Genomic DNA, 24,893 nt, shown 5'->3' with positions numbered 1-24,893 from the left:
ACTCACAAGTGGTAAGCCTGTGTATAACAAGAGGGCTTTTATTAAGAGGAAAGTGGACACAACATTAATTTGGGAAAACACCACAGCCATGACTCAAACGTACACCAAGTAAAATGCCTGCCCCTCCTCCCCCGCCCGGGTATCCTAGGCGGTAGTCTTTTGCCTCAGTTTCCTACCTTGCAGTGTGAAAATGCCCATAACATGTCACTCCCCTTTTCACTCTACTGCACCCCAGACATGGTGGATTGTCACCGGTCATCAGAGTCCAGGGGAGTGTTCAGATGGGTTCTCCTCCCGCCCTTAGGGTGGGATGGCTGGGTGATGCCTCTTCTGCTGCTCACCACTGCCACCTTTAGTTGCAATGCCATGTTCTGAGGTTCCAGCACTTAGTGATTTCATTGGGGAGTGGGGAACTTCCCTGCTGCCACTTCTTCTGCATTGTCTATTGCCAGAGCACTGTCCCCCGATCTGCTGTAAGGCTCAGCCCCCTAGACCAGCTTATCAGTGACTTTAGCTCTGCTGATGGCTGAGCAGAAACAAGGACTCCCAGTCGAGACCAATCACCTGCCTTTAAACACTGTACGAGAAGAGTGCTACACAGACATGCCTTGGCAGGGATATCCGTGTCCAATCACTTTTTCAGTATTCCTCCGAAGGGGGTTGTGCAAAAGCTACGGTCTAGCTGATTGTGACAGCTATTGTGAGATGTTAGTAGCATTTAGGAGGACATGGGGTTCCAGAACTGTTGGGAGTGAAACCTACCACGTGAGGAGCAGGTGCCAGATCACTGACCCAATCAACATGAGAAGAACAACAAACGCCTGTAGAGACAGCCTTGGCTTACTTGCTGGAATAAATGCAGACTGGAGACTTACAAGGACAAAAGGACCCCATGAGTGTTTTTGGAAGAAGGGGCCTCTGGGCCAAGAAACAATAGCGGGGGATTGTATACAAAAGGTTGGCCTGAGTGACTTATCTGTTAAGGGGACTATGTCAGCAGGGGTGTCTCATGAAAAGTGGATCCTACCACAAGAAACCTCTGGAAAATACCTGACTAGACAAAGCAAAGGTTGTAGGTTGTCTGATGCTTTTTTTACCTGTAACCTGATGTTTCCACATCCTTCTCCTTGCTTTGATTTAAATCTTTACCTCACTCTCTGTTAAATAAACTTCAGTTCCATTTTACTATAAACCTGACACAGTGCCTGGCGCTAAGGAGCGTGATGCCTTGTGGTGCAGCCGGTGAACTGGGCTGCATTATCTCCACAGAGGCAGCACCTTGGTGTGCATTGTGGATGCCCAGAAGAGAGGGGACTGGTTGAGTGTAACAAAATGGGGTGTGCTCATTATTAGGTGGCCTTGGAGCCCGGAGCAAAGGCTGTGTTGCCAAGCAGCTGGTGGCTGGGGAGAGTTTCACCAGGTGGGCTCACAGGGCTCCCTCCCATGGCCAGCAGGGGGTGGCAACTCACCCCCGGACACCGCAGGTGATACTTCCCCCCCCAAAAAAGTATCACACAGGGTCAAATTGCATCTAAGATCCTTTAAATACAGTCCACACCACCACATAGGAACAACTGTCCTCACCCATCTGACTGTCACTTGGATTTAGCCTCACTAGCCCCATTTGACAAGTGAGGTTAAACTTGGGGTGACAGCCTGTGATACCTCCCAGGGCTGTGGGGCACCTTGACACCATCTGCACTGAGTGTGAGGGAATTTTGTCTGTGCCTGCTGCGGGTCAGCTCCCTGAAACCACCATTCTCTGGCAACACAAGTCTGCCAGGCCTTGCGCTCTCCGTACAGGCTAGCCAACCCGAGTCCTCCAAGTGTTATCAGGAGTGCCCAGATCCTGATCCACTGAACACTCCCAGAGCTCTCAGATCCTCTGTTCCCAAAGAAATAGCACACACACCAGCTTACAGGATTCAGCTTGGGATCGCTGCTCCACTTAGTCTGCAGTACTTCTAAGAAAAGTGAAAACAATGTTTGTTCTCAAAGAACAGAGATTCAAATAAGTAAGAATATTGGAAACAAATGGCTGCATATAAAAAATCATAATATTCTTTCTAGATCCTTAACTCAGCTCACAAGACATTTCCCTGTCTCCTACAGGCTTGCTTACCCAAGTCCTTCTCCCAGTATTTTCAACCAGACTGGCAAAGATTTCTTTGTAAATTCCAACCCACTGGTAGCTTGTCCTCACAGATTGAATGATACCTGAGGGGATCTGCTGCACCCCAGATGTACCAGACTAGCCCTTTGATGCTCAGCTGAAAATCATGTTCCCTGCTCACTGTTTATCTCTTCCAGTTCATTTCCTTCTGAAATCGTTGCAAGCTCTTTCTTAGCATTTGACTCGGAATGCTAATAGACTTCTATTGCAAGACACACAATGGTCCACCAGGACATTAAGTGTCTCCCACCTCGTGTTTGGAGAAGTTAGTCCCAAAATATGCTGCCTTTGAGTGACCTGTCTTTAACGACATGCCCTAGACTAGACAACATAGCTCTTAATATGTATATATACACAACTCCTCACAAAGTTTCTTTACATACAGCTCACAAGTTCTATGTTGATCAGTCTGACACAGGCTTTCAGCAGAGATGTTACATGACATTCTTTTGGTGAAAGCAAGGGATCACAGTTCCAGTTAGGTTACACACTTTCAGTCTGGGCATATTAAAACCAGGCCAAGTGCTCTGCAGTCATACAATGAGGTGATAACATTCATTACCCCTGCATCTGGGACTTAAGTGAATTTTAACCCAAAACAGCCAAAATCTATCACTTTAGCAAAGCACGTCTGTCTGCTGATCATCTAGGCGAAGAAGGTGTGTCTCTGCAAATAGCCTGACCCTGAGGTCTTTCCTCCCAGTTTATCAATAGACAGCAGGTGAGAGCTCTTTCAGACTGTTGGCTCACGCCAACATTAAGCACTGCTGTTTTCCACTCTGCCTGCACCTTAACCAGTGTCAATTCTTATTCCCATCCTATCCATCAGTTGATTCTCTTCTGCTGGGAGGAGCTTATGTCCTCTAGCTCTTGTTGATACCTTTTAGCTGATCCCATAAGCTCTGAAGATGGTTGAGGTCTTTCAGCTCCTTCCATTCCTTTTCCAATTGGCCATTGGTCCTCTCCTGCCTTAGGCAGCTGTTCTACTCTTCCCTGCATCAGGGCTTGGAAACCCAGCCAGTCTCTCCCCAAGATCACTGGCCGTGGCAGATTGTTGACTACCCCAGCGTGTAGCTGAGTTCTCTGACCTCGGACTCCCAGCTCAACCTCTGCCGTGGGGTAGACATGTGTCTCCCCATCAGAAACAGCACTATGCGGGCCACCCAAGTAGATTCCTCCCACGCTACTGCTCATACCACTATCTCGAAGGTATGAAGGAAAGCCACACCAGGCCAGGGACTAGCCTGCTTGGGCTTTCTTCTCCATCACCAGCTATTTTCCACTGAGGCCATTGGCCCAACCACTTCTGCAGCCCCACCAGCTGCTGGAAGGGGGCCTCTAGCCACCGCCGTTGAGTAGAGAATTGTGCCCATTATGGCTCTCCATCAACTGCAGGAACATAGGCTGGCTCTGTAGCTTTCTTACAGCGGTGGCAGGAATAGAAGCAGTCTCCTGCTGCGTGGGCGTCTGCTGCTGCTGCATCCTTGCCAATGGGCAGATCACCTCCTCCATCTCTCTTAATCCCTTGACCTTGGTGAGGTCAGTCAATATTTGGGCTTTAATGTTCTTTTTCCTTGGCACCAATGATTCTCCTCAGTCTCCCTTTGCATCAGCAGCTGGCCATTATGCCCAGATTTGCCACCACGTGACACAAGGCAGGGCTTCTCCTCAGCTTGCTAAGGACTCATGGCCAAGCCTACAGTCTCTTATAGGCAGGTTTACTGCCCAAACTTAAATGAACACAAATAGTTCCTCTGCTCACCCTTTACATTCTAGATTTTCACTGTCTCCCCTCCCAGGAGACTCTTGCAATCTGGCTTCCCGCAGCTTCCTAGCTCTCTGCCAGTTCCCTCTCCCTGGGCTCTCTGACCCTTTAAAGCCCTGGTTACAGCCCCACCCCTATAGGTATCCCAGCTGGGCCAATTGTTCTGGGCTTGGGCCTGGCCCAGGGGAGCTGGACCTACATCAATTACAAGTGCCGGCTGTGACAAGGAAGTCTTGGCAGCTAGGGACTGTTGGGGTTTTGATGGCTGGACAAGTGTGAGAGGTGGCCTACAATTGTGAGATGATCAAGACATTAAGTCAGAGCAGCTCTCAGCCTAAGAATCAGGGAGCCACAGCTGCAATGGAGAACCTAAAATACGTTTCCTGCTAACAGCTGTCTGACTGCTGGGAATATCAGGAGCACAGTAATATCCCACACCTCCTCCCACTGCCACCACTTCCCCTGGTAAGAGCTGAGGTACAGAGATGCAGAGGAAGCCCATTAGCCATTCATCAGACCAAGTTTTATTGGTCCTACAAAACCAGGACAATACTACATATTTTTGCACACCATCCTGCTCATACTTCGTCCATTAACTATTTACATCTATATACAGACATCGGTCACAATCACAATCCAGAGAACTTTAATAATGGAAATATGGGGCCAAATTCTGCTGTTGGTTACATGGGGCAACTTCAGTTATTTACTCCATTTGGCCATATCCTCAGCTAGTATAAATGACTTGGCTCCTATGAAATCAATGGAGCTATTCAAATTGACACCAGCTACGGATCTGACGCATTATGGTTCTGTGTAGTATGTGCAGCCCCAGAAAGCAACGGCATACAGCTCTTTGATTTAGATTGTATAACACACAGCAAGAATATCTTACAATTTATGTACTTTAGTGGAAATACATTGCCAAAAAGGCTTAAAATAAGGGCCAAGTGTCAGAAATATTTTAAATTGAGAGGTTTGAACCACTAAAAGGATTTGCTTTTGTTGTGTGATGTAAAACTTGTTAAAGCAACACAGATGCTGTATGTGATCAAGGCTGAAAGCAAGTAGTAAAAGCCAGACAACAGTTCTCTCTTATACACCTGTCTGAATCCGACCCAGGTTGATACCCAAAGCTGAATGTTGAGTGCTGTATGGAGGTCTAGGTGACATGAATTCTCTCTCCAGTTCCTAATGGTGAATTGTCCCTGTCATAAGAAAGAGGATTGTATAAGTAGCTATAATGGAGACCTGTAGGCCATATGGGCCAATAGTAATGAAGACATCACATACAAACTTTAATTTGCCATATTTACATAAGTTTGTTAATGGATTTAACAAGTAGTTTGGAAGCAGCTTGGGTCTGAGTTTTGATAGAGTGAAAGAACCTTTCATGCACTTCCCCAATTTTCCAGACAGGGTGACGGTTCTGTAATTTCTAACTGTAGTCATGAGGTTTTGTAGACCTTGAGAAAGCGTGAACATGAAAAGTGTAAATGGGTAGGGAACAATCTTTCTAAGTCACAGGACAATGGGTCATAAATTATGACCTGGAAAAGTACCAGGCCCTAGTAGTCAAGAAGCCATTTAGGAGCCTTGACTGTTCACCCAAATAAGGAGAGTTAAGATTGCTTTGGTGGAGTCATGAGCTGTTACTCCCCTAATATTGCTTGCTTGGGAAAAAATCATGGACTCGTGAACGTGACAAAGAACCAGTACCCTAGGAAGGAGGGCCCTATGAGTGGACCAAAAGTCAGACTGACCTCACTTGATCAGGATTGGATGATGCAGTCGGGGTGCGGAACCTGCGATCTCCTGATTCGGTGAGAAGATTACCAGGGAGGTCTTGTGGAATGATACCAGCCTGAGTTTCATCCATAAAAGACCAGGTAAACGAGGAAGAAAGTGTGCTCTGCCCGAGGTCACCTGGACTACAGCCAGATGGCTGATACTCCTACTTTCCCTCCCACAGAAAGTAAGGACAAAGACATCGTAGACTGGCCAGTTGAGTGGAGGATGATGCCCTCTAGCGTGATGGTACCTCAGCCAGAAGACATCACCTGGTTCCCTAGAATGCAGTTCCTGACCAACTCTGAAGTTCCAAAGACCAAGCAAGCTGAAGACAGATCCTTTTTCTCTTTTAATTAACTTCTTTTTGTTTCCTTGACGGGATATTTGCATACCTGTGTAGGGATGCTGATCAGGAAAGACTTGTCCTAGCCTTTTGTGGGGAGGGGATGCACGTGCGTGTGTGTGGTACCAATAATAGCATCTACACATAAGCCCAAATATAGGTTGCTAGTTGTCATTAACCTAGGATCTAAGCAAACCTTGCCACAGCTCACTAAAGGTCCAGTTCTTAACCCCTCGTTTCCACAAGGGAAAGTATAAGCTGCTAAGTAAGGTGCATAGAGATAGAAAGACTAAGTAAGCCATTCAATCATTTGTGATTTGATTACTGATACTGCTCATACAATGGTTTGACAAATTGTTGGTCTCAAATGGTTCTCCTTGTAGCTAACCAATTCTAATTTGTATTATTGTTAACTCCTTGAATTGAGAAGCTTGATTTACATTGTAATTTCAATCGAATTTTCATCTTGTTTAGTACTTCAGGGAAATGTAAGAAATTAGTTAACCTTCTAGTTGTTTATGCTCTTGAATAAAAGTTATAAAAATAGCCCAAATTGGTTTTCTCCATTCAAATGACGACAAGGTAAAAACAATCTTAATTAAAGGGACTTTTTAATTAGATAATAATAAAACATTTGACTCAAGTCCTGAAAACCTTGTTACTATTACAGACCCTTGTAATCTTGTGTAAGGCAATATGAAGAGTGGGCACTGATGATGATTGCAGAGGATGAACAACAGGAAATAAAATGCCCCAAAACTTTAAAAGTGCTGAGAAGTTCTCTGGGAGTCTCTTAGTGAGTTCTCAGAAATTGTTCAGCTACTTCCTAGCCCGTTGCAGAAAAATACGCCATGGAGTTGGGGGAAGAAAAGGAAGAAGCAGGGAAGGAGTTTAAAAGAAAAGCATATCCCAGGTTTGCCTGGCATGTCCCAAGAGAAGGAAACCCTTTCTTACTGAAGTGGATCACACCAACTGCTGTGTCAGTGCTGTACTGTACCTAAAGCATGAAACTGAAGAGAAAGTGATTGCTTACACCAGCAAGAACATCCGTGTAGTCGAGAGGAAGTATTTGGATTATGAGATGTTTGCTGCTGCCTGGGCTGTGTCCAATTTTTTCAGGGATATTTTCAAGGGCATCATTTCTAATCTAATCTAATTGCCTTCTATGATGAGATAACTGGCTCTGTGGATGAGGGGAAAGCAGTGGATGTGTTATTCCTTGACTTTAGCAAAGCTTTTGACACGGTCTCCCACAGTATTCTTGCCAGCAAGTTAAAGAAGTATGGGCTGGATGAATGGACTATAAGGTGGATAGAAAGCTGGCTAGATTGTCGGGCTCAACGGGTAGTGATCAATGGCTCCATGTCTAGTTGGCAGCCAGTATCAAGTGGAGTGCCCCAAGGGTTGGTCCTCAGTCCGGTTTTGTTCAATATCTTCATTAATGATCTGGAGAATGGTGTGGATTGCACCCTCAGCAAGTTTGCAGATGACACTAAACTGGGAGGAGAGGTAGATACGCTGAAGGGTAGGGATAGGATACAGAGGGCCCTAGACAAATTAGAAGATTGGGCCAAAAGAAATCTGATGAGGTTCAACGAGGACAAGTGCAGAGTCCTGCACTTAGGACGGAAGAATCCCATGCACCGCTACAGACTAGGGACCGAATGGCTAGGCAGCAGTTCTGCAGAAAAGGACCTAAGTGTTACAGTGGACGAGAAGCTGGATATGAGTCAACAGTGTGCCCTTGTTGCCAAGAAGGCCAATGGCATTTTGGGATGTATAAGTAGGGGCATTGCCAGTAGATTGAGGGACGTGATCGTTCCCCTCTATTCGACATTGGTGAGGCCTCATTTGGGGTACTGTGTCCAGTTTTGGGCCCCACACTACAAGAAGGATGTGGAAAAATTGGAAAGAGTCCAGCGGAGAGCAACAGAAATGATTAGGGGACTGGAACACATGACTTATGAGGAGAGGCTGAGGGAACTGGGATTGTTTAGTCTGCGGAAGAGGAGAATGAGGGGGGATTTGATAGCTGCTTTCAACTACCTGAAAGGGGGTTCGAAAGAGGATGGATCTAGACTGTTCTCAGTGGTAGCAGATGACAGAACGAGGAGTAATGGTCTCAAGTTGCAGTGGGGGAGGTTTAGGTTGGATATTAGGAAAAACTTTTTCACTAGGAGGGTGGTGAAACACTGGAATGCGTTATCTAGGGAGGTGGTGGAATCTCCTTCCTTAGAAGTTTTTAAGGTCAGGGATGATTTAGTTGGGGCTTGGTCCTGCTTTGAGCAGGGGGTTGGACTAGATGACCTCCTGAGGTCCCTTCCAACCCCGATATTCTATGATTCTCTGATTCAGAAAAATTCAGGGGAGAGGGGGCAAAGATGCATCGGGTTCTCCACTTCTGCATCTCCAGTGAGGCTGTAGCTGCTCATGGCAGGTTAGCAGGCCAGGCCCATCCCAGAGGAGAGCTGGGGAAGTGGCAGGTCAGTCCTTTTCAGGGAGGTGGGGATGGAGGGCCATGCATGTGCATCTCTCATTGATGGCTGGTAGAGATCAGAGATTGGGGCCTGGCTTACTCCAGACTCAGCTCTAGCCCAAGCTGCGACCGCTGATCCCTGGCTGGCTGGCAGGGATAGGGGTACTGCACTGACAATGCAACAGTTAGGAGCCCTGGCTTTGCAGCCCTGGGGAGACCCTTCAGAACCAGCTGGCAAGGAGCTATGAAAGTCTGGGGGAGGCAAACCAAGGTCTGGGGGGAGGGCAACTAACCCCCACCCCCATCCCATAGCAAATGATGCCTCTGGATATGTTGGAGGAGAAAGAGTTGTAGTAGAAACCTGCCACTAGCCTACGAGTATTCTGGTTAGTGATAAAATAGAGGGGAAAGGTTTCCAGAAGTTGTATTGGAACCCGTTAGCCCTTAGAGATCCACTTCACCAGAAGCAAGAAACTGCTAGTGGCATAGGGTGAGCTGAAGTTTGATTGCTAACGGCACGGGGTTAACTGAAATTTATGGCAGCAGAGCAGACCCTCGGAGGAGAGGAAGTAACCCTCATGTCTGATCTGCCTGCAACGTTGACCAGACACTTCTATTATGATAAGGAATCTATGAAAAATGTCCTATAGCTTATATTGACAGTTGTTCATACCAGCCTGGTGATAAGCCAGTTGTAGGAGTAGGCTTGGTATGGGCGAATCAGGGCACCAGCGCCGGCTCCGGCGTTTTTGACACCCCAAGCAGCAAAAAAAACCCCAACAACTTGCCGCCGAACAGGGAGGCGGAACCCTGCCCGCCGAACACAGAGGCGGAGTGAAGGTGCGGCCGCTGAATTCCCGCCGCCACCAAGGGCAGATTACCACCTCAGAGCCCGACGTCCTGCCGCCCCTTTACATTTGCCCCCCCAAGCACCTGCTTGGTTCGCTGGTGCCTGGAGCCGGCCCTGCAGGGCACAGTCCCTGACACTCAGTACACGCTGGGCCGACAGACCAGTCAGCATGCAAAGATGGCTGGAGTTCTGATTCCACTACAGTTTGTTGCAAGTCACTTCCTTAACAGGCTAGTTGTCTGTACCAGTTCCGCCTCCATGAGACATTTTTAGCATAATTAACTGAATGGAAAAGTGTGACATGAAAAGGGCTCATGGCAAGGAAATTATGCACATTTTGTTAATAGAGGTTTAATGCAAGAAGCAAACCTAACAATGTACTGGGAAAGGTCATTCTAAGGAGCAGGATCCTGTTGCACTAGGAAATAATCTAGCTGACCAATTGCACAGGCAACTGGCCCTGTAGACTCGGGATGATGCTGCCATCCTGATTCTTTACTGGATTCTTTATTCTTTACTGGCCTATGGTAATATAGACATTAAATATAAATTTTGCCACATTTTAATAAGTTTATGTTAATAGATTTAACAAGAAGTTTTGAAGCTACTTGACTTTGATCTGTGATAGAGTGAAAGAACTTTTCATGCAGTTCCCACAGTTTTCCAGACAGGGTGACAGTTCCGTAATTTGTTACTCTGGCCATGAAGTCTCACAGGCCTTGAGGAAATGTGAATGTGAGATGTGTGAATGGGTAGGGAACAACCTTTCTAAGTAAAAGGACAATGGGTCATAAGTTTATGACCAGGAAAGCATCAGACCCTAACAGTCAAGAAGCCATGCGGAAGAGGTTACTTTGGTGGAGTCATGACCTCCTCTTATTCCCCTAATATTGCTTGCTTGACAAAAACACACGGATTGTGGATGTGACAAAGAACTAGTACACTAGGAAGGGGGGTCCCAAGAGTGGACCAAAAGTCAGACTGACATCACTTGATCAGGATTGGACGACGCAGTTCGAGTGTGAAACCTGTGTGCCCCTGATTCGATGAGCAGATCACCAGAGGGGTATTGTGGGATGATACCAGTCTGAGTTTCATCAATAAAAGACCAGTCAAATGAGGAAGAAAGTGTGCTTCTCCCGAGGTCACCACGACAACAGCCAGGTTGTTGATACGCACTTCTCTCTCAGGGAAAGTAGAGACAAAGACATCGCAGACCAGCCGGTTGACCAGAGGACAACACCCACTTGTGTGACGGTACCTCAGGCAGAAGACATCACTCGGTTCCTACACTGCAGTTCCTGACCGACTCTGAGGCTCCACAGACCAAGCAAGCTGAAAAGCCGATCCATTTTCTCTTTCTAAGTAAATTTCTTCTTTTGGTTTCCTTAGAAGGTTATTTGAATTCCTGTGTAGAGATACCTGAGAGGAAAGACTTGTCTGAGCCTTCACAAGGTGGGTAGGCGGGTGGGCAGAAATAGCACATGCACATAAGCCCATAGTATAAGTTGCCATTGTGCATTAATTAACCTAGGTTCAAAGCAAACCTTGCCACAGATCACTAAATTTCACTGGGGGATCCACGAAAGCTTATGCTCAAATAAATTTGTTAGTCTCTAAGGTGCCACAAGTACTCCTCATTCTTTCTGTTGATACAGACTAACACGGCTACCACTCTGAAACCTGCATAGAGATAGAAAGACTGAGTGTAGGTCCGCACTTACAGTGGCATGTAGAGTACAGACAGTGCACGCCCACCCTCCCCTGCACAGGTTTACATAGCAGTGTAGACAATGAGGCACTGCTTTGGTGAGTAGAGTAGAGATATGCCAAAATCCTAGGGTATGTACCCTACATGGCTTTCTACATGCCCAAACAGTGCCACCCACATCTACATGGCTACTTTTAGCAGTGTAGTGTCCTGCTGCTTCCCCACTGCCGGAGCCTTTCCCTGCTGCTGGAGCTTTTCCCCACTGCCGGAGCCTTTCACTGCAGCATGTAGCTGCATGTATCCTACATGCCACTGAAAGTTTGCACAAGGCCTAATTAATCATTCTATCACTGGTGCATGTTAACTTTGTGATTTAATTATTGAGTGTGCTCATGGGCTGACTCTAGGGGCCCATTATTTGGAGGGCAAGTGGGTATTCAGGGGGCCCTGGATGTCGCCATTTAAAAAATAAACAACCTTCCAAGTGTCCATGGGCTAGTTAGACCCCTGGAAAGTCTTGGATTGTAAGAGTTTTTAAAAAGTCAGTATTTTGCTGTGATTTATAATTTATATACAAGATGCACATAGTGTCTGCCTTTTGGCCTTTCTGACAATAATTTGGGGCCTTATGAGATATTGGGGGGTGGCATATGTTCCCTCTTCCACTCCCCAGTGGAGCTCCAGATCTCCACTCATGCAATGATTTGACCAGTTGCTGGTGTCAAATTGTTCTCTTTTTAGTTAACCAGTTCTAATTTGTATAATGAATGCCTTGATTTGACTAACTTGATTTATATTGTAATTTCAATCTAATTTTCATATTATTTAGTACTTCAGGGAAGTATAAGAAATTAGCTAACCTTCTAGTTGTTTATGTTCTCAAATAAGTTATCAAACCATCCCAAATTAGATTTCTCTGTTCAAATGGTGATGAGGCAAAAACCACTTTAGTTAAAGGAACTTTTAATTAAATATGAATAAAACATTTGACTCAAGTTGCGAAAACCCTATTATTACAAATTGGCGTCATTGACAGGATACTGTATCAGTCATTAGGAGAGACATCCTTTCAAGGTGTGTAAAGGTGTCTTTGATCAGTGTACCTGTGACCCCTCTCTCTAAGATAAACAGTTTGGTAAAGAGTTAATAAGCTCCAAGCTGAAAGTTGGTCAGTGAGTGAGAAAAGAAGAAGTTGCCTTCTGATCACTGTGTTCCTAAAGCTCACCCTGTAAGGAAGTGAAACTCCCTGGTAAGAGCGCCGAAAGTGGGAGGGGGGGCAGGGGCACACGGTTCAATCAAACCAGACACAGAAATCTGGAATAGAAGATTCCCTACAAGTTTTGATAAAGTTGTGAGATGAAAAACTTCCCTTTGTGTTTTTTACATTCGCCTGCAGGAAAGCTTTGTTTCAGATTGTGGAGAAGCTGAACTTTCTCCCCGTCCTCTCAGAGGAAGACCTGTCACCCGAAGCCACGCCAGAAGAAGGCCTCTGGTCACCACACCTGGAAGAATCAAATGGTGAGCTAAGTTTTTCAGTTGTTCTTCCACCTAGTGTCCTACATCCAACACCACATTGTGATAAAGTGAATTAATTCCAGTCCCTAAAGGTGAGTCCACCAATTCATATGGAACATGAAGCCGAGGTAGCTTCCTACCTTCTAGACCATCTAGCTAGGGAGCGAGGTTAGCAAGTCACAATGGGAAAGACAAGATTTCAATCAGTTTGCAAGAGACCGTCAGCCAAATCTTGAAAGATGCAGTGGCAGGCATTGTATCCTAGGAAGATAGATCCTTGTATATTGCTTGTGGTTCCACCCTACTGAACAGAGAGTTGGAGAATTTGTGAAAGGAAAGAGAGATGCTAAACTCTGAGAAGAAAAAAGCTCGAGGCCTAGCGAAAGATGTAGACAGCCTATAGGTAGAAATAGATAAAGTGGTCAAGGCTCTCAGAGGGAGTGGGTGATAAAAATCATGAGTTATTTGCAGAAAGGGTTACTCTTAAGTGGAGGTTAGGAAGATTCTTGTCAGCACCTAGACTCCCCAGTGCTCCGGAGGTTCCTGAGGTAGAGAGAACTCTTTCTGGGGATGGTCCTCCTGGACCTTAAGGTCCAGATAAATAGGAATTGTTTGAAGAAGCTAAACAGACTTTGAGAATCTTGCCCCCATATGAAGGGAGCTCGACTTCATGAGCGTATCACTATAATTAACACTTTCCTAGCAAATGTTGAAGGCGTTTCAGAAAATGATATAATGAGATTTCTAAAGAGGACTTGAACTACAAACCCCAGAGTCTGGTTGGAAACATTATCCCCAGACATCAACCAAAATTTTGAAAAATCATGCCTTGAGCTCACCAATTATTATGCACAGGTTATGCGCCCCACCACTTTGGTTTACAAGCCTAGGTTGCATAAGGATGACACCCCCAAGTCCTTTTATCCAGTGATGAAATGGGTTTGTTTCAAATGTACTGGTGCTGTGGATCTGGACCAACACTCCCATCTGAGACAATTTTATATCTGGAATAGTTACCATGCTATATCAGAGAAAGAATAGAGTAGATTATAGAGCCAGATAAAACCACCATGAGGCAAATTGTCATGCTAGCACAGAAGGTGTAGGTGACAAGAGGCATGGCCCAGAAAGGCAGAGAAAAGACTTCTGATTTGCCGAAAAGAACAGAGGCCAGGGAGTGAACAGGTTTGCTTTAATCCCTCTTGGCAATTGCTTTCACTGGGTTGAGACCCTGAGGATATCCCTTCCTGGAAATTCAGTCTGGGGCTGTTACCTCCTGGTGACGAGTTTCACCCTACAGAGATACATCTCTCTGCTCACAGTGAAACTGGGCATCTAATTGTTGTTTTTGAGCTTAACATTCCTATAACTGGGGTGCTGCCAGAAGTGATGTTACAGGGGAGAAACCTGAGAGAGACAGTGCAGACATACCCCTCCATGATCCCATTCCTCTGAAACCGCTTTAGGAAGATACTACCATAAAGTAACAAGTCGTGATGTGGGGAGGGATGGCATGATGCTTTCAGGAAAATATTTCTTAATCAACCCCCCCTCCACACACGCACGCACACACACACACTTCTGAAAATCAGTGCAATGGAAAAAGAGCTCAGTCACCCACCCTTGGCCTTTGAACAATAAGTAGAGGGAAAGGTACAATTGGCATATGCTCTAGAGAATGATTGGCAGAGGGAAGAGTTGACATAGCTATCGACAGAATTCTGTGAAATCTCTGCAAAGGACTCTTGTGACTGGAGAAACCAGCCTACAGGAAGTTAAGATCGCCACAGAACCATGAGTGCCCCCTGTTTTCATAAGGCAGTATAGAATACATTGGCCATTTATGAGTCTATGCAAAAGACATTAGATACACACATATGTTATTTTCCTTTCTAAGAGTGTAATTCCATCTTTAATAGCCCAATCTGGCCTATTGTAAACCCTAGTGGGACTGGCAGCTCATGGTAGACTCTAGACAGCTTAATAAATGAGTACCATTATCCCAGTGACCAATGGGATACACAGTTCAGAGGAAAGCTCTTGTGTCTGAGGCAAAAATCTTCTCTGCTCTGGATATAGCAAATGGGTTTTGGACGCTAAAAACAGATCCAGGTGATCAATATAAATAGGTCTTTTCATTCTGTTACCAAGAGTTCACCTGGAAAAGGTGCATCTTCGGGTACTCTAATGTCCATGAAGAATACAACCTGCTTCTGCACAAAGTTATGCCATATGATATATGTAGATGGCATGCTGCTCAAGACCCTTTCCTGGAAAAAACATTGCAAAGAAAGAAGATACATGTCGTTTGAGGATAGGGTGGAGCTAAGATTTTGTTGCCTAGAGGGCATTGATGCAGGAAAAGGGTGTGATACCTAAGAATAGAGTTAAGTCCGGAAGATATTAGGCCACAAATCAACAGGGTACAGGCAATTCAGGAAATAAAATCCCTAGCAACTTTCATAGAGTTAAAGTTTTCTGGGTGTCCGTAATTACTCTAGGCAGTTGATTAGTGAGTACTCGGAAATTGTTCAGCTTCTTCTTAGAAAGATGCAGAAAGATACAGAGGTTCTCAAACTGTGGTCCATGGACCACCAGTGGTCCGCAAGCTCCATTCAGGCGGTCCGCCGATAGTGCCCTCTAAGGTGCGTGCCTGGGTGGCTGCACACGAGACAATGAAGGGCCACCCACCTAATTAGCAGAGCCGTGCAGGCGTGGCTCCACTAATTAGGTGCCTTGTCCCTGGAGAAGACGCACATATAAGGAGAGGTGGTGGCCTTGGGGGGAATAAGGGGCAGGTGGGAGGGTGCAGTGGGGTGAGAAGAGGGGTTGGGGGGAATTTGGGATGGGCAGGGCTGCGGTGGCCAGAGAAAGAGGCGACTTTCCCCAGCTCCAGGGCTGCGGCTCTGGGGAGAGACGGCCCTCCTTCCCAGCCCCAGCTCTGTGGCAGGGGAGAGACCCTCTCCTTCCCAGCCCCGGCTCTGTGGCAGGGGAGAGACCCCCTCCTTCCCAGCCCCAGCTCTGTGGGTCTGTGGCAGGGGAGAGACCCCCTCCTTCCCAACCCCAGAGCCCCAGCTCTGTGGGTCTGTGGCAGGGGAGAGACCCCCCTCCTTCCCAGCCCCAGCTCTGTGGCTCTGTGGCAGGGGAGAGACCCCCTCCTTCCCAGCCCAAGCTCTGTGGCTCTGTGGCAGGGGAGAGACCCCCTCCTTCCCAGCCCCAGAGCCCCGGCTCTGTGGCAGGGGAGAGACCCCCCTCCTTCCCAGCCCCAGCTCTGTGGCTGGGGAGAGACACCCCTCCTTCCCAGCCCCAGAGCCCCGGCTCTGTGGCAGGGGAGAGACCCCCTCCTTCCCAGCCCCAGAGCCCCAGCTCTGTGGCAGGGGAAAGACCCCCTCCTTCCCAGCCCAAGCTCTGTGGCTCTGTGGCAGGGGAGAGACCCCCTCCTTCCCAGCCCCAGAGCCCCGGCTCTGTGCCAGGGGAGAGACCCCCCTCCTTCCCAGCCCCAGCTCTGTGGCTGGGGAGAGACACCCGTCCTTCCCAGCCCCAGCTCTGTGGCAGGGGAGAGACCTCCCTTCTTCCCAGCCCCAGCTCGGGGGCTGCTGTGGTGGGAGAGAGAAGGAGAGACCCCCCCCTCCTTCCCAGCCCCGGGGCTGCCGTGGCAGGTTAGAAAGGTAAGACTTAGAACGGTTGCATTAGAAAGGTAAGACTACTGATATTAAAATATGAGTTGTGGTCTTTTATCTGTAAAACAAAAAAACCCGTTAATTATTACTAGTAAGTTTTTTTATATAGTGCTTTTATCCAAAGCGCTTTACAATAGTTAGCTAATGGTACAAACAACATTTAGAAAGATCACTAAGTGGTCCGCCAAGACCCTCAGCAATTTTCATGTGGTCCGCAAAAAAAGAAGTTTGAGAACCACTGAAATACACTGTGGACTTGGGGGCGAGAATAGGAAGAAGCAGTTGAAGGAGTTCAAGAAAAGGATATCCCAGGCTCCATGCCTAGCTTATCCTGAGAGAGGGGAAACATTGAAGTGGGTCCCACTGACTAGTGTGACAGCGCTGTACTGCACCAAAAGCATGATATTGATGACAGAGTGACAGTTTAAGCCAGGAAAAACTTCAGTGAAGTAAGAAGAAGTAATCAGATCCTGACGCAGTTTTGCTTGCTACTGTCTGCGCTGTCCAAAATTTTCAGGAACACGTTGGTGGAGAAAGAGCTTGTGTTAGCAACTTTCCACCAGTCCACTAGATTTCTGGTTAGTGATAAGATAGAGTGGAACGGTTTCCAGAACTTGTGTTATAACCTGGACGTTATCTCTGTAGGGAATGCCCTGAGAGAGGTACTGCACCAGAAGCAAGAAACTGCTAACTGCACAGGGGTGAGCTGAAGTTCATGGCTGCAGAGCAGACCCTCAGAGGAGAGGAAGTAACCCTCATGTCAGAACTGCCTGCAACATGGACCAGACACTTCTGTTAGGATAAGGAATATGTGAGAAGTACCCCCTGGCTTATATAGATGGCTGTTCATACCAGCCTGGTGGTAAACCAGTTTCAGGAATAGGCCTACTCTGAGCAAATCAGGGCACTACATGTTGGACCAACAGACCAGTCAGCATGCAGAGATGGCTGGAGTTCTGATTCTGCTACAATTTGTTGCAAGTCATTTTAACAACCTTGTTTTCTGTACCGATTCCACCTGCATAAGACAGACTCTTTTTTAACAGTGAGAGCATGTGCACATAAGCCCATAGTATAAGTTACCCCAGGTCAGCGTTTCTCAAACGCCGCCACCTTGGCCACGTGCCTCCACCAGCGGCTTTTCTTGCAGCCACAGCCTCTTGGGCTGTGACTGGGGGTGGGTGACAAAGCAGCAGCCCCTCCCCCTCCCTGTTGCTCCTGGATGCACCGCCTTGATGTTGGCTGCTGGGGCTGCAAGCAGGGGTTGGGCCTTGCCCCCTTTTGGAGACAGCTGGGGCAAAATGCTAGAGGAGTAGGCAGCTGGTAAGTTCCCCAACTTCCCAGGGGTGGTGGGGCTCAGGCTTTGGGCTTCACCCCTGGAGTGATGGGGCGACAGACTCTGGCTGCCTGGCTTCAGGCTCCATCCCTGTCCCCTGGCTACAGGGCTTCAGACTCTGGTCTCCCACTATCTGCCAACCCCAATTCCATTGCCCCTGGCCCCTACTGCCTACCCTCACTCCCCCATCCAGGGCTTAATTAATTTGTCCGCAGATTTGCCAGGGATCAGTAAGTCTTCGGTGAAAAGTGATACTTTTATGTTTGTTAATATCACTTTTTACAACAGATTTACTAGCTAGCAATAAATAAATTACAGTGAATATAAATGTATATTTATTTGTTTTTCCTAAAGCTAATTAAGTATTTTAGGAAAAAGTGTGAGAGCGGCCACCAGCAAGAGTTGGTGTCTGCGCTCTGAGGCCACCAAAAAATTTGTCCTGAGAACCCCTGCCCTAGATTCAAAGCAAATCTTGCCACAGACCAGGGGTCTCAAACTCAAATGACCACGAGGGCCACATGAGGACTAGTACATTGGCCCGAGGGCCGCACCACTAACCACCCCCCGTGCTGCCCCGGCCCTGCCCCCACTCCACCCCTTCCATGAAGCCCCGCCCCTGTCCTGCCTTTTCCCGCCCCTTCCCTGCCCCCATTCCAACCCTTTCCCTGAAATCCCCACCCCAGCTCTGTCCCCTCCCTGCCCCCAGGGGGTGCAGGAGGGGTGCAGGGTGCAGCAGGAGGTCAGGGTGCAGGGTGCGGCAGGCGGCTCAGGGCAGGAGGTTGGGGTGCAGGAGGGGTGCGGGGTGCAGCAGAGGGCTCAGGGCAGGGGGTTGGGTGCAGGAGGTGTGCGGAGTGTGGCAGGGGGCTCAGGGAAGGGGGTCGGGGTATGGGGTGGAGCAGGGGGTCAGGGTGCGGCAGGCGGCTCAGGGCAGGGGGTTGGGGTACAGGAGGGGTGCGGCAGGGGGCTTAGGGCAGGGGGTCGGGGTGCAGGAGGGTTGTGGGGTGCAGCAGGGGGCTCAGGGCAGGGGGTGCAGCTGCAGGAGGGGTTCGGGGGCCGGGTCCGGCTCAGCGCGCACTGGGGGGCAGGGCAGGCTCCCAGCCTGCCTGCCTGCCCTGCCCCCGCGCCATGCTGGGAAGCGTCCGGGACTTGGGGGGGGCACAGGGGTCTGTGTGTTGCCCTGGCCACTCCTCCAGGTACCTCCCCCGAAGCTTCCATTGGCCGCGGTTCCCCATTCCCGGCCAATGGGAGCTTTGGGAGAGATACCTGGAGGAGCGGCCAGGGCAACGCTCAGACCCCTGTGCCCCCCCTGCCCCCCAGGTCCTGGCAGCTTCCTGGAGCGGCGCAGGAGCAGGGAGGGAGGGAGCCTGCCCTGTCCCCGGTGCATGCCGAGCTGGAGCCGCTCTAGGTAAATGCTGGGGGCCGTGGGGAGCTGGCAGGCCGCAGAAAATAACCCCGCAGGCCACATGTTTGAGACTCCTGCCACAGACCCTGGGATGACTTTTCATGATATGGAAAGCTCCAAACCTTAACTGATTTTTTCCAGCAAGGGAAAGTATAGATTGCTAAGTAAACTGCACAGAGATAGAAAGACCAGGTAAGCCATTTCAATCACTGGTGTAAGTTAACTTTGCCATTTGATTACTGATTGTACTCATGCACTGATTGTACTCATGTTTGACCAGTTGCTGTTCTCCTATTAGTCTCCCTTTAGTTAACCACTTGTAGTTTGTGTTATTGTTAACTCCTTGAATTGGCTAGCTTGATTTATATTAGGGAGACAAGGTGGGTGAGGTAATATCCTTTATTGGACCAACTTCTGTTGGCTGAGAGAGAGAAGCTTTCAAGCTACACTGAGCTCTTCTTCAGGTCTGGAAAAGGTGCTCAGAGTGTTGCAGCTAAATACCAGATTGAACATTGTAATTTCAATCTAATTCTCATGTTGTTTACTACTTCAGGGAAGCGTATGAAATGAGTTAACCTTCTAGTTGTTTATGCTCTCGAATAAAAGTTTTTAAACTACCCCAAATTGGTTTTCTCTGCTCAAGTGGCGATGAGGTAAAAACAACCTTAATTAAAGGGACTTTAATTAATTAAAATATTTGACTGAAGTTCTCAAAAGCCTGTTGTTGCTACAGCCCTCCGTTGGCAAACTCAGGTAAGGCAGTGTGAAGACTGGGCTTGGATGATGAGAATGGAAGCTGAACTACTCAGGGATGGATTGACTCTCTTTTATCCCTCCTAACACAGAAGTCTATGGCAAAAAGAGTTGCAGTTATTGGAGCAGGGGCCAGCGGCCTAACAGCCCTTAAATGTTGTTTAGATGAAGGACTCCAACCAACATGCTTTGAGAGAAGTGAAGACATCGGGGGACTGTGGCGGTTCCAGGTAAGTTGAGTTTGTCTCCAGGGTCTTGCATTATAGACAACATAGTAAGCCAAGGGGTTCGGAATACTCCAGTTCTTCCTGCACAACTAGACAGGTCCCTTCTGAAATAGAAATGAGCAGCGAGATTGCTGACTACACTGAAAAATGCCTATTCTCCATGGGGCAATACACACAGCAGTGTTGTTCCTCAAATCAGAGTGGGCTTCCCATACAAAGGAGACTGCTTGCTGCATGACTTTTCTCGGCGTATACCTTTTTAATATCATAAATGAAGGAGGGAAGAGAGGATTCTGGGGATAAGTGAGATCCACCAATGCCCAAGAACCATGCCATTACGGGAAGTGAATTGAGTAAGGTATGCCTACTAGGGCTGGTCAAACATTTTCTATCAATATGGGTTTTTCAAAGGAAAATTGGGGGTTTGACTGTGGTGGTGATCAACGGCAAGGATGAAGCAGTGAGATGGCATTCAAAGGGATTTAAAAAAAAATACCAAGGTTGATTTTAAATTAAAAAGGGCAGGGGGAGGGAGCACCACCAGGAATACCTTCCATAACACAACTCCAGCAGGCCCAGCTTCCTCCACATGACACTTCCCACAGCGACTCTGACTACCAGCTGGAAGACAAGGAGTTTTACAGAGGGCTTCACCACCCAGAATCCTTTTCAGGCAATGGGGAAGTCTCCACCTGGTCTCTCTGGGTGATTGACAGCCCATCCAGCCAATCAGCTCTTTCCCTCACTCCTTGCTTTCTAGGCGCTTCACCCCATCACATTCACTAAATGATTTGTTGTGAAAGTGTCATGGGAAGCAGGGAGGAGAAAAAGCACTTTCCAGCAAACTCTAATGCATACCTTATTGGCATTAACCTAGTAGGGTCATGTGGCTAGAGCACAGGCATGGGAGTCAGGATGTTGGAGTTTTGATCCCAGCTCTCCCGCACATTTCCTGTGTGATCATGCTTTGCCTCCGTTTCCCCACCAGTTACAATAATAGAATCATAGAAATGTCGGGTTGGAAGGGACCTTAAGAGATCATCAAGTCCAGCCCCTTTTGCTGAGGCAGGATCAAGTAAACCTAGACTGTCCCCGACAGGTGTTTGTCCAACACATTCTTAAAAACTCTAACGATGGGGATTCCACAACCTCCATGGAAAGCCTATTCCAGCGCTTAAGTATGCTTATAGTTAGAAAGTTTTTCCTACTATCTAACCTAAATTTCCCTTTCAGCAGATCTAAGTCCATTACAACTTGTCCTACCTTCAGTGGACATGGAGAACAATTGCTCCATGTCTTCTTTATAACAGCCCTTAACATATTTGAAGGCTGTTATTAGGTCCCCCGCTCAGTCGTCTTTTCTCAAGACTAAACATGACCAGTTTTTTAAATCTTTCCTCACAGGTCAAGTTTTCTAAACCATTGATCATTTTTGTTTCCTCTCCTCTGGATTCTCCCCAATTTGGGCATATTTTTCCTAACGTGTGGTGCCCAGAATTGGACACACTACTCCAACTGAGGCCTCACCAATGCCAAGTACAGTAAGACTTACTTACTTATGGCACTCCTGTTAATACATCCCAGAATATTAGATTTTTTTTCACAGCTGCATCACATTGTTGACTCATATTCAATTTGTGAACCCTAGATCCTTTTCAGCAGTATTACCACCTAGCCAGTTATTCTCCACTTTGTAGTTTGCCATTTGGAATTTCCTTCCTAAATGAAGTACCTTGTACTTGTCTTTACTGAATTTCATCTTGTTAATTTCAGACCAATTCTCCAGTTTGTTAAGATCGTGTTGAATTCTACTTATGTCCTTCAAAGTGCTTTCACCCCTCCCAGTTTGATGACATCTGCAAATTTTATAAGCATACTATCCACTCTGTTATTCTAGTCATTAATGAAAATATTGAATAATACCAGAGCCAGGACTGACCCCTGAAAGATCCCACTAGATAGACCCTCCCAGTTTGACAGCACACCATTGATAACTTCTCTTTGAGTGTGGTGCTTCAACCAGTTGAGCACCCACATCATAGCAATTTAATTTCGATCACATTTCCCTAGGTTGCTTATGAGAATGTCATGTGGGACTGAGTCAAAAGCCTTACTAAAATCAAGATATATCATGACTATGCTTGCCCCCTATCTGCTAAGCCAGTAATCATGTTAAAGATGAAAATTTTAAGTTGGTTTGGTATGATTTGTTCTTGACAAATCCATGCTGGTTATTCCTTATAACCCTATTATCCTCTAGATGCTTACAAATTGATTGTTTAAACATTTGTTTCACTATCTTTCTTGATATCAAAGGTAGGCTGACCAGTCTATAATTCCTACGGTCATCTTTGTTTCCCTTTTTAAAGATAGGTACTACATTTGCCCTTCTCCAGTCCTCTGGGACCTGACCTGTCCTCCATGAGTTCTGAAAGATAATTGCTAATGGTTCTGAGATTGCTTCAGCTAGTTCCTTAAGTACCCTTGAATGAATTCCATTAGGTCCTGCTGACTAGACATGTAACTTTATAACATGTACATGTAACTAACATGTAACTTAATTGAAATATGCTTTAACCCGTTCTTTCCCTGTTTCGGCTTGAATTCCTTCCCCCTTGATGATGATAATCGTTCTGAATATCTGGACACCATTAACCTTTTTAGCAAAGACTGAAGCAAAATAGGCATTGGACACCTCAACCATTTTGATGTCATCAATTATTAGCAATCTTTTCTCACTAAGTAGAGAACCTACATTTTCCTTCATCTTTCTCTTGCTCCTAGTGTATTTAAAGAACCTCTCCTTATTGCCTTTTATGTCCCTTGCTATATGTAACTCATTTTGTGCCTTTTCTGATTTTGTCCCTTCATGCTTGTGCTATTCTTTTGTACTCCTCTTTAACAATGAGGATAATATTTCCCTACCTTCAAGGAGTGATATGAGGTTTTATTTTTTAATGGTCATGCAATACTGAGATCCTTGAATGAAAGTGAAAAGTCGCAAATATCCATGTCCTGTCAGTATGCCCCAGGGGACATTCCTTCTTAGCTCCAAACATGGAGGTCAGTTCACCTCTTAAAACATGAACAATAACTAGGCATGTTGTTTATATCCAGAGATATTGGTTTCCACTACGTAATGGGCCCTTTCTCTGTTTTCCTGTGCTTTGGAGAGCTGCAAATGACTTTTACAATCTAGAAAATTCTAACTAAAACAAAATATCTGTCTTGATTTCATTCTAAAGGTGATCGTTGTAAGTATATTCTACGTGAGATACAGTAGCTATCACCTGGTTGAATAAGATTTCTGAGACAGTAATGCAGCACAGCCAAATTGTTTGGAATATTTAGTATCTATCGGCTGGAAGCCCTAGTGAACAATATTGCTCTTTACTTTCAGGAAGGCATAGTTTTGAGGGGAATTTCAAATCCCGCAGGATACATGTGAGCTTGAAAATTCCTGACCTTCACCTGTAGTGGTTTAAGTCCTGTTGAGTACTACCCCTGTAAGATTGGATTGGGGGAAGGGGGGTTGAATGACTATTTTTGTCAAGAATGATATAAGGAGTTTTCAGAATTCTTATATAATGGAGGGGGTGGGGGACGACATAAATCCCTGTTCAGCTATTGACAAATTCTCCCAATGACTCCAATTTTTCCCTCTGTTGTAAACATATGGTGCCCACAATCTTGACTGAAATCTTCAGGTTTCGCTCCATTTCCAAGGGTAGTATTCACAGCGAAAGGTGAACAGCGTCCATTGAAACAAAACTCCCATTCCCTCTAAAACATCACGCACATCACATCCAAGCCAGACAGGTTTAGAAATGTTTTCTCATTCTTTTTTGCATTGCTTCTTCCCTTCTGGGTCCCAGCTGGGCCTGGAATTGGAAGTGGTGAAATGTTGTAAGCATGTCTGTCCTCATAAAATTTGCAGCCTAGATTTTCAGATTTGTGAAACAGGTTGAGTTAAGCATCTCAACTTCGGGATGTTTTTATGTCAAGCAAACTTGAATGGTGAACCTTTTTTGTATTGCCTCCGGACTAATTATTTGAAACTCCTGTCCTGGTTTTGTTGTTTCCTGCAGGAGTGTGATACGGATTGGAAAGCCAGTATTTATAAATCTGTGACCATTAACACCTCCAAGGAAATGATGGGTTACAGCGATTTCCCCATCCCAGAGGACTACCCCAACTACATGCACAACAGCAAAGTCATGGACTACTTCAGAATGTACGCCGAGCATTTTGATCTTCTCCGATACATACGCTTTCAGGTAAGAAATGACATCTCTTTGGGGGTGTGGAAGTCAAGTGCAGCTCTGGGGGCTAACTGCTCCCCCTAATCCCAATAAAATACCACCCATTTGATGACCTTGCAGGGGATGCTGCGATATTATCACACATGGCATTATGTGACACGGTCACCAAACAATGTCTTGTGTGGTGATATTTCAGCAAAACTTAATTACATCAGCTCTCCTGGAAGGCTGGAGAGTAGTAATAGATAGCACGTCTAGAGCTACTCGAAAAGATTTTCCTGCGCTGCTCCTCTGTCAAGTTGTCCTGCAGTGGTTCATGAGCATGACTACCAACCTCAGAACAACTGATAAGTAGCAGGGCACAAGCCCCAAACTGGCTGTGAGGTCTATACTTAGATTTCATCAACCATGTATCAAGTGTAAACTCCTCAGGCATTTTAACAGCCTTAACATGGAGCCACAGACAGTCCCCTTGGGCACTCCGATCTATCTTGCCACCTAGGCAAGCTTGCCTTTTGCCTTCCACCAAAAATCAGAACAATATTCAGGTAACTCCCTGGATCAGTCACTTACCTCAGGTCAGTTGCACCTTCGATCTCACACCAAAGC

At 46.6% G+C, this 24,893-nt stretch overlaps 1 protein-coding gene across 2 annotated transcripts in view; it reads left to right on the top strand.

Moving 5' to 3' along the window:
- Positions 1-10,523: 10,523 nt before the first annotated feature.
- Positions 10,524-24,893, top strand: part of LOC102929468 (flavin-containing monooxygenase 5) — a 33,034-nt gene continuing 18,664 nt past the window's right edge. Inside the window, exons 1-4 of one of the 2 annotated variants that reach the window (XM_043521213.1) lie at positions 10,524-10,763; positions 12,506-12,627; positions 19,888-20,025; positions 24,111-24,299. In XM_043521213.1, the coding sequence (XP_043377148.1) occupies positions 12,625-12,627; positions 19,888-20,025; positions 24,111-24,299 (330 nt within the window). In that variant the 5' untranslated portion in view covers positions 10,524-10,763; positions 12,506-12,624. Of the gene's footprint in view, positions 10,764-12,505; positions 12,628-18,945; positions 19,235-19,887; positions 20,026-24,110; positions 24,300-24,893 lie in introns of those variants that run through there. The other variant, XM_027823614.2, reaches the window with a different exon arrangement.

The sequence above is a fragment of the Chelonia mydas genome, chromosome 8, assembly GCF_015237465.2.
Source record: "Chelonia mydas isolate rCheMyd1 chromosome 8, rCheMyd1.pri.v2, whole genome shotgun sequence".
In the NCBI taxonomy this organism is placed as follows: Eukaryota; Metazoa; Chordata; order Testudines; family Cheloniidae; genus Chelonia; species Chelonia mydas.
This window is presented reverse-complemented; position numbering and strand designations above follow the sequence as displayed.